Below are 13,284 nucleotides of genomic sequence, written 5' to 3'. Positions count from 1 at the left end.
GTGGTCTTCTTACTGAGAGAGAGTTAATTGAAATCAACCTCTTGTCCAATTAAAGCTGTAGTTGTAGCTTGTGGAGCAGGAGGGTTAGTCAGTGTCTGATGGAGGATGAGCTGCAATTGTTTTAATATTTATTGCGTATCTCAAGGACAGTGCTTGTTCAGCTACTAGAGTAAAAGAAAAACTTTGGCAGTTAGAAGATAGTTTATTTTTTAAGTGTAGGGAGTTTGTACTTAACCCTTGCCTGGCATGGCCTTAGGTCCTAGTTATTTGTTTATAGACAGGGTCTCACTCTGTTACCCAAGCTGGAGTGCAGTAGCGATCACAGCTCACCGCAACCTTGAACTCCTGGGCTCAAGTAATCCTTTTGCTTCAGCCACCCCACCCCCTAGGTAGCTGGGGCTACAGATGTGCCCCACCATGCCTGGCTAACTTTTGTATGTTTTGTAGAGACAGGATCTTGCTTTGTTGCCCAGGCTTGATCCTGTTTATAATTTGATATCTTATTGCTACAAAGAGTCTTCTGTCAGTCTTATGATCTCTATTTAACATTAATGCTCATCAGTTATTGTGTCTAAACAGTAAAAGGAGGGGTATAACAAGGTGCAGGCGGCCTCCTGTCCCATCATGGCTGAGAACTCAGTTTTTAAGGTTTCTCTGGGGTCCCCTTCATCAAGAGGGAATCTGTTCAGTTGGTTGGGAGGATTAGTATTTTATTTTTAGTTCTCATATTGTATCATGGGGGGAAATTATCGGACATGTATGGATTTGTGAAACAATATGCTTATTCTTGAATTTGTTGAAGGACTTTTATTTAGCGGGTGAAGGTCTTGTATTTTGGAAGCCATTTGGTTCATAAATTATTTTTTCAGTGATTAGAGCATTTCAATTTGGTGTCACTTTTTTCAATGAACTTTAAATTAGAAATCATTCTTAAGAAGAGTAGAGAGTGTGCCTTCTTTCAAATTTAGCTCATATTTCTTTTACATACTCAGATTTTTAAAAAATTGTTACTGTATTTTAAGGAATTAAGAGTCAAATGGAATTTAATCTTTCAGCCTGCACTAACTACTGTATCTGAGTATGCAAGGCAGTAATAATAATCTGCATACCTCCTTTAGTTGTGTGCATTTGAAAGAAAATGAATTGTTTTACAGGGTCTTGTGTTTGAGCTTTACTAAAATTGACTTAAAATAGGAACATCAGTTGATTCAGAGTAGAAAGGAGTATTCATGACTTTGTGGAATGGCTAAGATTTCAATTTAAAACCATTTTATTATATGTTAATATTTAATTAAATAAAACATAAGATTATTTTGTTTTTCTTTCCTCTTAGGAAGTGTTTTATGTTTTCAAAGGACTAATATGTTATTTATCTCTTGCTGCTTACCACCACCCCAGATTTTAGTGGCTCTATTAGTTTTGCTGTTGTAACAAGTTATCACAAATTTAGTGGCTTAAAATAACATATTCATTATTTTACAGTTCTTTAGAGACAGAGTCTCACTCTGAAGTCTGAAATGGATTTTACTGTGTTAAAATCGAACATGTCAGTGGAACTGTGTTTCTTCTGGAGGCTGTAGGGGAGAATCTGTTTCCTAACTTTTCGTGTTTCTAAAGGCCATCTGTATTTCTTGGCTTGTCCCGTTCCCCCATCTTCAAAGCCAAAAATCACATTACTCTGACCCCTGCTTCCATGGTCATATTTTCCCTGACTCTGATCTTCCTGCCTCTCTGTTTTCCATTGTGAGGACCTTTGTGATTATGTTGGGCCTGACCAGATAATCCAGGATTATCTCCATCTAAAGATTCTTAATCACGTCAGTAAAGTCTCTTTTGCCCTGAAAGGCAACATATTCAGAGGTTTAGGGTATTAGGACAAAAAATCTTTGAGGGACCATTATTTTGCCTACCATAGTGGCTTAAAACAATACTCTTATTTCTCATGATTCAGTGGGTCAGCAATTTGTATTGTACTCAGCTGGGCTGTTCTGCTTGTCTCTGCAGTGGTCATGCAGGAATCTTCAGTGATCTGGCAGATTATCTGGAGCTGGATGGTCTAAGATGGCCTTATTCACATGTTTGGTAGTTGATACTGACCGTCACCTGGGCCATGTGTCTCTAGTAGACTTAACCTGGGCATGTTCACTTAGTGGCAGAGAGAGAAAGAGACCCCAAACTGTAAAATCTCTTGATGCCTAAAAGTCTCATAATATCACTTGTACCATATTTTATTGGTCAAAGCAGATCACAAGGCCAGCCCAGATTTAAAGATGAAGAAATGGATTCTGTCTTTTGATGAAAGCAGAAAAAATCTGTGGCCATTAAAAATCTTATATAACTAACTTTACATATTTTATTCCCCCTGTAATATTCCTGTAATAATTATGACACTGGAGTACTCATTTAGTGAATCTTGATGTAATTGCTTAGGATTTCACTTTTGAAATGTGTTTAACTGTCATCCTATATGGCAATTGGTGATTTTAGAAGATACTGCAATTTTATGAACCTTTGCTTAAACTTGTGTTTTAACACTGATATATTTATTTATGTAGAAACTGCTGGAGCGAACCCGTGCCAGGCGAGAGAATCTTCAGAGAAAAATGGCTGAGAGGCCTACAGCAGCTCCAAGGTCTATGACTCATGCTAAGCGAGCCAGACAGCCACTTTCAGAAGCAAGTAACCAGCAGCCCCTCTCAGGTGGTGAAGGTAAAAGACTTTGTGGGGAAAAATAACATTTACTTTTTTTTTTTCTTTTGAAGGAGACAAGCCCCAGACATTTCATTAGCATATAGAAGAACCAAGCTCTTTGGGAGACAAATGTAACAGCCTCTGGGGGAAATAACAGCCTTCTATTCTATTTCAGAGTTATTATATTAGGCCTAGAACCTATCAGGTTGGAACGGTTTCTTCTAAAAAATATTTCAAATTAATTGATTGAACTTTATTTTCTTCATTCTGAAGTTATCCTTAAAACCTCAAGGAAAGAAAAATAAAGGAGTAGGGTAACATTTATACTTACAGTAGTGTGTAGTTTTTTATCCCAGAGGTGGCAGAACACCTGGCCACTGAGTTTGGATGGTGTCTCTGGTACCAGCAAGGCAATGGAAGGCACACTGCCCATGCTTGACATTTAATGAACCTTTTTCACCCTCTATTTGCTGAACCAACTCTCTAAAGTTTAGGTTGTTAATCTCCAGAAGTGGTGGAGTTAAACACAAGCACACACACACATACACACAAACACAAACTCACCTGTAGTCTTACTCTTTCCTCAATCCTAGGATTGATTCCTAGCCAGCATCAGCCAGCCTCCTTAGTCTTTTCCTGGAGTGTAGAATAGTCTGGAGATAATAATCTTCCTCAGTACGACTGTAAAATACTGTAATACAACTGTAAAATAAAATATGGAAAAAAATTACAGAGGGCAAAACCAATGTTTTTTTTTAAAAAAAAAAAAAGCAGAGAAGTGTACATGGGGTTAGCTCAGTTATTTTGGAAGCTAACCATAGAACAAGAATTAGTTTTCATATGTTTATCCATTTTGAAGGGAGAGTGAAGGAAATACATTACATATTATATGGTATTCAGCCAGGAAAACAGGGGCCTGACCCTAGTCCAGGATCTTCGTTTTCACTGTGAGATGGGTTTGTACTATTGAGTGCTATGTATTTGAAACCAGTGTTACCTAAACTTTAGGTAGAAGTTCAAAACTACATTTTGATGTTTAGGTAGAAATTCACATTTACTGTTTTAGCTAATTGTAAACTAGAAGAATTCCGTATTTCCAGATGGTATTACATGTTAAAGCAGGAACACTTTCAAAAATTATTAGATGTGTTCATAGAAAATAGATCCATAAATGAGTTATAAAACATTAGAAAGTTTCAAAAATAAAAAAAGGAAAAGAAAAGAAAAAAGAGCCAGGTGTGGTGGCTTCACGCCTATAATCCCAAAACTTTGAGAGACTGAGGTGGGCAGATTGCTTGAGCTCAGGAGTTGAAGACCAGCCTGGGCAACATAGCAAAACCCTGTCTCTACAAAAAATACAAAAATTAGCTGGGCATGGTGGCACATCTGTAGTCCCAGCTACGCAGGAGGCTGAGGTGGGAGGATCGCTTGAGCCCAGGAAGTTGAGGCTACAGTGAGCTGAGATTACACCACTGCACTCCATCCTGGGTGACAGAGTGAGGCCCTATCTCAAAAAAAGAAAAAAAGAGACATAAAAGTGGAGTGGGGAAAAAATAGATTAGAAAGTTTCATGATGTATATTTACTTAGGTTGATGTCAACGAGGGCAATCATGATTTATCCCTGATACTATTTTGGTCACTGCCGGAACATTTGTTTAGGCAGTTGACGAAACTGACCTCATATGAAATGTACCTTCTTTTAAAATATTAATTTTCCAAGAGATATATTGAAACTCAGTCATAGTTATAATATGCCTTATGGTTCCAATAGATTTTTTTTTTAATTTTAGGGCTTTTTCAGTTATTTTATAGGTGTTCATAGAAGCTTGAAATATGAAATGTTAAATATTTGTACTGGTGAATTTGTTTGGTATTGACCAGATAATTCAGTCACTTTTTCTGTCTCCTGTCGTAATCCTAAACCTCAAGCCAGTTGCCCTTCTAACCATGTTTATTAGTTATTTTCCATGAAAGAATGTTTCAAAAACAGAAAACCTGGTTTCTACACTTGGCTCAGCTGTGTGACTTTAGGCAGGTAACTGAATTTCTCTAGGCTTGATTTTTCTTATCTGGAGATGAGGTGATTAGGCTGTATAATCTTTAAAATCTGTTAGAATGCTTTCTTATTCTGTGTGTATGCACTTTTTATTTACTATTAACACTATATAAAGTGTTATGCATATATTTTGAAAATATTATTTGAATATCTTTTATTTATTTTTATTTTTCCATAAGTTATTGGGGTAGAGGTGGTATTTGGTTACATGAGTAAGTTCTTTAGTGGTGATTTGTGAGATTTTGGTGCACACATCACCCATGTATACACTGCACCATATTTGTAGTCTTTTATCCCTCGCCCCCCTTCCGCTCTTCCCCCCAAGTCCCCAGAGTCCATTGCATCCTTCTTGTGCCTTTCCGTCCCCATAGCTTAACTCTAAATATCTTTTCATTAAGGTTTTTATAATATAAATTGTGTTTGCTTGAAAAGATCTTTCATATCGATTTCTGAGTTGCTGAAAGAGAATGGGGTTTTACATACTTCTGGTTGTAACTAAAATCATTTAAAAGAATAGGGAGGGGTGATGTTTTATTAATTTGTTAAGTATCTACCCTCAAGTTTTTCATGTGAGAAATTACAAATTTGAATGTCTTTTTCATCTTTTTTAATGTAGAGAAATCTTGTACGAAACCATCGCCATCAAAAAAACACTGTTCTGACAACACTGAAGTAGAAGTTTCTAACTTGGAAAATAAACAACCAGTTGAGTCAACATCTGCAAAATCTTGTTCTCCAAGTCCTGTGTCTCAGGTGCAGCCACAAGCAGCAGATACCGTCAGTGATTCTGTGGCTGTCCCGGCATCGCTGCTGGGCATGAGGAGAGGGCTGAACTCAAGATTGGAAGCAACTGCAGCCTCCTCAGTTAAAACACGTATGCAAAAACTTGCAGAGCAACGGCGCCGTTGGGATAATGATGATACGACAGGTATGAATTGTATAGATGGTATGGCCCATACATCTGTTCCAATAAGATTCAGTTTGGTATGTTGAACATTTTATCAGTGAACTCATGAAAAATAAATGCTTTTGTTTTATCTATATGTTGAGTATCCTTTGCTTGCATATGGTTTGTCTACCAGTAGTATAAGTTGGTTGTGTTTAGACTGAAGTAGATCACGATGAGGTTCTTGGACTAGTTCATAGAAACCTGATCTTATAACTGTATTACCTTAATATCTGCAATGAAAAACAGTTGAGAACAAACTATACGTGTTGTTAGCATTGCTGACCCTCAGCTCCATGTTAAAGAAATCTTATTTCATGGATTCAAAAATTAAATAAACTTGAGGGACTAAGGTATGCAATGCTGTTCAGTAGGGGAGAAATAAAATGTCAAAAAACATAAATTGAGCACCTACAAAGTATATTATTACGCACAGTGCTGGAAACAAATGAAGTGGCTTGATCCTTGTCTTTCATGAACCTATAATCAGGAGGGGAACCTGAGAAGTAAAGCAACAGTTATGCAACAGGGTTATTTATACTATGATCAATTTCACTTATCGCCTGCCTTGTTACAAAAAAAAAAAAGCTTTGAGATGACTTATAAAAATATCTGTATTGAAACAAGAAAAATAAAGAAGTCAAGGTGAAGAGAAAATACGGGAAGGGAAAACAAAGAAGTGAAAAGTAAAGTCATTTTATTAAATGCAGACTGTAAAGTCTTCCTTTTGCTAGTGGCCTATGCGAAGACATGAAACAGTTATCAGTTACATGACTAACAAGCTAAAAGCAGAACCATCTTTGACACTAAGACTTGAGATTTGGCACTAAGAGCTGAGAGAACTTTCTTTCATGTGTCCTTAAATATGACTTTGTGGGAGCCGATAAACCTATAAGGTTTCTTAAGGTAGGCAGATGTCCTGGCTCCAAGCTCAGTAAAACCATTTCTTTTTTCTTTTCTTTTTTTGTTTTTGTTTTTTTTTGAGACAGAGTCTCACTCTGTTACCCAGTCTGGAGTGCAGCGGCACAGTCTTGGCTCACTGCGACTTCTGCCTCTCAGGTTCAAGCGATTCTTGTGCCTCAGCCTCCCAAGTAGCTGGGATGACAGGTGTGTGCCACCACGCCCAGCTAATTTTTTTTGTATTTTTTGGAAGAGATGGAGTTGCACCATGTTGGCCAGGCTAGTGTCGAACTCCTGACCTCAAGTGATCACCCACCTTGGCCTCCCAAGTGTTAGGATTACAGTAATGAGCCACCGCATTCAGCAGTAGAAGCATTTCTAAAGTGAGCTAGCACAGTGCAGGTAGACCCCACGGTGCTTGCAGACAGCTCAGTGGCTACTGGGCCTCACCCAAGGAAGCATTCCTTAGGTGGTTCTCAGCCTGGCTGATTGTATCAGAATCACATAGACCATAGGATTGGAATTTCAGAAATGTGGTGGAGCTCCAAGGTGTGCTTTTGTCTTATTTTTTTTTTTTAGAGCTCTTTAGATAATTCTGATACATAGCCAGAATTGAGATCAAGTGATCTGAAGAATGGGGCTGGATGGATGACAGATATTTTAGACTGGATTAAACCAGATGGACTACATATATTTCAGGCAGTCTTCCATACATATCAATTCTTTTAACTGAAATGTTGATAAGAATTAGACAGCAGAGAGTTTAAGATTATGTTTTCTGGCAGTGATGATAATAATCTCAAGAGCAGACAGTATGTAAAATGCTAGGCACTGCAAATATTTTTTATTCTAATATAAATTATTTTATTCTAATGGCGTTTAATTCTTATAATCTTGAGATATATACCACTTTTATCTTCATTTTATAGAAGAAGGAAACTGGGTTCATAGAGGCTAATAAACCTGTCCACGGTTAGCCAGCTCAAATTCAAATCCCAGTGGTTCGACTTTAGAGCTCTTAACTCCTGTGACCTGCCTGATGGTTTTTTTGTTTTTGTTTTTTTGAGACAGAGTCTCACTGTGCTGCCCAGGCTGGAGTGCAGTGGTGCGATCTCGGCTCACTGCAACCTCCGCCTCCCAGGTTCAAGCAGTTCTCCTGCCTCAGCCTCCCGAGTGGCTGGGATTACAGGCACATGCCATCACACCCAGCTAATTTTTGTATTTTTAGTAGAGATGAGGTTTCACCATGTTGTCCAAGCTGGTCTTGAACTCCTGACCTCAGGTGATCCGCCTGCCTCGGCCTCCCAAAGTGCTGGGATTATAGATGTGAGCCACCTCGGCAGGCCACCTGATGTTTTTGGGCACATAGCATAGTCTATGGTGTCAATTAATACCTATTTATTTTAGTAGTGGTGAGGTAAGAGGTAGGACTCGACTCCAGATGTGGGACTTGGACACTGGACAAGATAGAGAAATAACAACAACAACAACAAAGAAATAAGAAATAAAAAAAAAATTGAGGACTAGCTAAAACAGGGCCTAGGGGGAAGCAGCTTTCCAGTGACATGCCCACCAGTGTGCCCTGTCAATTCATCATTGCCATGGCAACACCCAGGAGTTACCACCCCTTTCCATGGCAATGACCCAGAAGTTACTATCCCTTCCCTAGATATTTCTACATAAGCTGCCCCTTAATGTGCATGCAATTAAGAGTAGGTATAAATATGATTGTAAAACTGCCCTGAACTGTTACTCTCTGCCTACGGGGTAGCCCTGCTCTGCACAGGGAATCAACAGAGCTGTAACATTGCCTCTTCAATAAAGCTGTTTTTTTTTTTGAGGTGGAGTCTTGCTGTGTTGCCCAGGCTGGAGTGCAGTGGCACAGTCTTGGCCCACTGCAGTTCTGCCTCCCAGGTTCAAGCAATTCTCCTGCCTCAGCCTCCCGAGTAGCAGGGATTACAGGCGCATGCCACCACACCCAGCTAATTTTTTGTATTTTTAGTAGAGACAAGGTTTCACCATGTTGGCCAGGCTGGTCTCAAACTCCTGACCTCAGGTGATCCACCCGCCTTGGCCTCCCAAAGTGCTGGGATTACAGGTGTGAGCCACCGTGTCCTGTCTGCACCTAGATTATAATACTAGCCTTCTAACTGGTCTTCCTGCTTCAAACCTCTGCCCTGTCCAGTCCCTCCTCAATTTTCACACCAGTGTGATTTTTCTAAAACACTTGCCTCCTTCTGCTTTAAACTCTCCCGGGACCTCCCCATCACCTCCCGATTAAATTCCAATCTGGACCTGCTCTTTTTCAAACGTATCTCTCTATTTTGACACATTCAGAATGGAAAAAAAATGTAACTCTTGTTTTTCTACTGCTTGCTCAAAACACCAGAATAGGATCTACTTATATACACACTCTGCTCATGTTACTTACCTCTGCTTTCTATACATTTTTGTTTTTCTGACTAGATTATCTCCATTCTCTGAAGCCAGTTGTCCTTCAGAGTCCAGCTTAAGGAGTCTCCTCCTCCTCCAGAAAAGCCTCCCTGACCACCACCTTCCCTGCAATACCCTTTATATACTTCTATTATTTTCCCTAGAATAAGCACTGTCCTATCAGCAGATGACAGTTTTATTGTCATATTTTAGGAATGGGCTTAATAAGACCTCTAGCTCTTGTAACTATACTCTGTGGTGCATGCCTGTAATCCCAGCTACTTGGGAGGCTGAGGCAAGAGAATGTCTTGAACCCGGGAGGCGGAGGTTGCAGTGAGCCGAGATAGCGCCATTACATTCCAGCCTGGGCAACAAGAGCGAAACTCTTTCTCAAAAAATAAAATATAATATAATATAATCTAGTTGCAAAGAGTGAAGGCCTGTGGAAATGAAGAGGAGAAGCTGGATTTGAGAGATATAGGAGACAAACTCTAGGACCTAACGACTGGATGGTGGAGGGAGAAGGGAGGAAGAGATCAGATTCCTGGCCTCAGTGACTGGGTAGTTAGTGATGTCTTTTCGTAAGATGAGGAGGAATATGTTTGGGGCAATTTCAACTTCACATATGTTATTTGGGATATCTGTGGGAGAGCCAAATGGAGGTATTTGGTAGTTGCAAGACTGTGAAGGATAAGCCAGGAAGGATAGTAGAGAATGATGTCACAAATAGAAAGGGAGAGATATATTTTAGAGACGTCAAGAAATACAAAGCCTGCAAAGTGTGTACTGGCATCTAGTGACAATGGCAAAACCAACTTCAGGGCAGTGGTATAGGCAGAAGGTCAGTTGAGTGAGTTAAGTGGTGCATGAATATTGTGCAGGGAAAGAGGGGCGGTAGTTAAAGAGGATGTATATCAATGAGGGATGTTTATTTTTTTTGAGACAGGGCCTTGCCTCGTTGCTCAGGCTGGAGTGCAGTGGTAATGCTCTCAGCTCGCTGCAACCTCCTCCACCTCCCAGGCTCTAGCGATCCTCCCACCTCAGTGTCCCGAGTAGCTGGTACTATAGGTGCATCACCAAACCCAGCTAAGTTTTGCATTTTTTGTAGATTTTGCATTTTTTGTAGGTTTTGCCATGTTGCCCAGGCTGGTCTTGAAGTCCTGAGCTCAAGGAATCCACCCGCCTTGGCCTCCCAAAGTGGTGGGATTACAGGCATGAGCCCACCGCTCCTTGCCGGGATGTTTGTTTATTTATGAGAGGGAGTCTTGCTCTGTCACTGAGGCTGGAGTGCAGTGGCATGATCTCGGCTCACTGCAACCTCCGCCTCCTGGGTTCAAGCAATTCCCCTGCCTCAGCCTCCCGAATAGCTGAGTTTACAGGCGCCCATCACCCTGCCCGGCTAATCTTTGTCTTTTAGTAGAGACGGGGTTTCACCATGTCAGTTAGGTTGGTCTCGAACTCCTGACCTCAAATGATCTGCCTGCCTCGGCCTCCCAAAGTGCTGGGATTACAGGCACGGGCTCTTCACACCTTGCCGGTACGTTTATTTCTAAGGTGAGAGAGACTTGAGCATCCAGTAGTCTCCCCACTTATCTGCTGGGTATATGTTGCACGACCACCAGTGGATGTCTGAAACCTCAGACAGTACCGAACCTGATTGCCATCATTCACATCATCTTTCTGTGCATCTTCTACCTGGAAATGCAATGCCCTTTCCATCTTAACTAAGCACTTACACACACCGTGGCCATAACTTTCATAGTTTGAGGTACGACAGCAAAACTCCATGAATTTCTTTTATCTTCCTCACAATTTCATGGAAGAAGATTCATTTTTACCATAGATCTTAGCAACCTCAGCATATTATTTTCTTTCCTCATTAAGTTGAGAACTTTCACCTTTTGACTTCAAGAAAGCACTTTATGGCTTCTCTTAGGCATATCTGAATTGCCAGCATCACTGCTACTGCTCTTGTGCTTTGGGGACATCATTAGGGCAAATAAAGGCTACTTGAACACAAGCACTGCATACTCCAGTAGTCGATCTGATAACCAGGACGGCTATAAAGTGATTATGGGGCGGGTGGCATATACAGCGTGGATATGCTGGACAAAGGATTCATACCCTGGTCAGATGGTGCAAGATTCATAATGCTACTCAGAAAAGTGTGCAGTTTAAAACTTATGAATTGTTTATTTCTGGAATTTTCCATGTAATATTTTTAGACAACAGTTGACTGCTGGTAAGGAAACTGGGAAAGTGAAACTGAAGATAAGGCGTGGGCTACTGTATGGTCATATACCACATATTGACGTTTTGATCAGTGGTGGACTGCATATACAATGGTAGTCTCATTATAATGTACTTTTACTGTACTTTTTCTATATTTAGATGTTTGCTTACCATTGTGTAACAGTTGCCTGCAATATTCAGTAGAGTAACATGCTGTACAGGTTTTTAGCCTAGGAGCAATAGGTTTTACCACATATCCTAACTATATAGTAGGCTACACCATTTTTGTGGAAGTGTGCTCTGTGATGTACAGATGTACACATAACAAAATCACCTCATGATGCATTTCTCAGAATGTATCCCCATTGTTAAACAACTCATGACTGTGTTTATGTGCAGAGAAGAGTTTGTAGAGGAGAGGGCTTATTTCGAGCAAGATCCCTGAGAAGGTTTTGGAGGGGCAGAATTGAAAATTCAGCCGAAGTAGAAGCTTGGACAGGAGGGATTCCTCTTTCCTTGATTGAATTTGTGGAGTAGGAAGTGCTATGAACCTTGGCTTCCCTATATACATGCTCTAGGGAAGGCCTAGAATCTTTGTCAGTTAAATATCACTATTTGGGATTTCTCTCCAAATGAAGTAACTATGCAGAAAAACATTTGGTTGTTTTTGATTTGGTCGAACCCTGTGCTATACAATACAGAAGACACTAGCCATATGTGGATGTTTAAGTTAATTAAAATGAAATAAAATGTAGTTTATCAGCTGCTCTAGCCACATTTCAAGTGCTCATTAGTCACAAGTGGCTAATGGTTACTGTATTGAACAATCAAACATTCTGTTGTACAGTAATGGTCTCATCCATTTTTAAAACAAAAAGTTTCTGTGAGATACATAATCTTAAATTGTGCAATGTTATATATAACACCATGAATTCATTCTAAAAATATAACCTATCTTATTCATGATCCATTGAAAAATGGAAAAAATAGGTCTCACAGTTTTTTTTTAAATTTCGGATTTAATATCATTTGATTTAAAAAGATATTGTCAAATTTAAATAACTTGGAAGTTTCATGCATGCTAGAACTTTTCACTGGTTCTTAAACCTATTAATCTCATTTAAAAATTCTGCATAGAGTGATGCTGGTATTATACGTAAGCATTACTCTTAAACATGGTCTTTAACTCTTTTCTGAAAACATTTTCAGATGATATTCCTGAAAGCTCACTCTTCTCACCAATGCCATCAGAGGAAAAGGCTGCTTCCCCTCCCAAACCTCTGCTTTCAAATGCCTCAGCAACTCCAGTTGGGAGAAGGGGCCGTCTGGCCAACCTTGCTGCAACTATTTGCTCCTGGGAAGATGATGTAAATCACTCATTTGCAAAACAAAACAGTGTACAAGAACAGCCTGGTACCACTTGTTTATCCAAATTTTCCTCTGCAAGTGGAGCATCTGCTAGGATCAATAGCAGCAGTGTTAAGCAGGAAGCTACATTCTGTTCCCAAAGGGATGGTGATGCCTCTTTGAATAAAGCCCCATCCTCAAGTGCTGATGATGCATCTTTGGTTAATGCCTCAATTTCCAGCTCTGTGGTAAGTCAATATCATTTTGGTCTTTGGAAGCCTTTTCTTTTTTTGTTATGAGTGGTATAATACATCTGTGTGTATGTGCAGGTGGATGGGTGGATATATGTTTTATAATAGATGCATAGTGAGTTTATATGTATTTGTAAGATATCAGTTTCTTAGAAAGTGAAAATCGTTAAGTTGGGTACCCATCCCAAGATCAATTAGCAGTTGACAGCTGAAGTTACACTAATGTGATGCAAATCCAGAGTCTATAATGGAATGATAGAGCCTCTTCTTAGTCATTAAGGAGAGCACTGAAAATTAAGTCCTCTGTTATAATGCTTTAAATATATATATGAGAAATTTATATAAATTTATCAAATTTTTCTGAAAAGATACATAACAAAATAGTAGCTAGTAACTATAGTTGCCTCCAGGAAGGCAAATTGCCAAA

General features: G+C 39.6%; 1 protein-coding gene across 7 annotated transcripts in view; it reads left to right on the top strand.

Moving 5' to 3' along the window:
• ANLN (anillin, actin binding protein) overlaps window positions 1-13,284 on the top strand; it is a 63,553-nt gene that overhangs the window by 3,928 nt on the left and 46,341 nt on the right. For all 7 annotated transcript variants that reach the window (XM_054493690.2, XM_063667388.1, XM_063667392.1 and 4 more), the window contains exons 2-4: window positions 2,556-2,709; window positions 5,365-5,676; window positions 12,469-12,854. In XM_054493690.2, the coding sequence (XP_054349665.1) occupies window positions 2,556-2,709; window positions 5,365-5,676; window positions 12,469-12,854 (852 nt within the window). The remainder of the gene's footprint in view (window positions 1-2,555; window positions 2,710-5,364; window positions 5,677-12,468; window positions 12,855-13,284) is intronic.

This window comes from Pongo pygmaeus, chromosome 6 (assembly GCF_028885625.2).
Source record: "Pongo pygmaeus isolate AG05252 chromosome 6, NHGRI_mPonPyg2-v2.0_pri, whole genome shotgun sequence".
NCBI lineage: Eukaryota > Metazoa > Chordata > Mammalia > Primates > Hominidae > Pongo > Pongo pygmaeus.
Note: the sequence above shows the minus strand (reverse complement) of the source record. Positions and strands in the feature narration are given on the sequence as shown.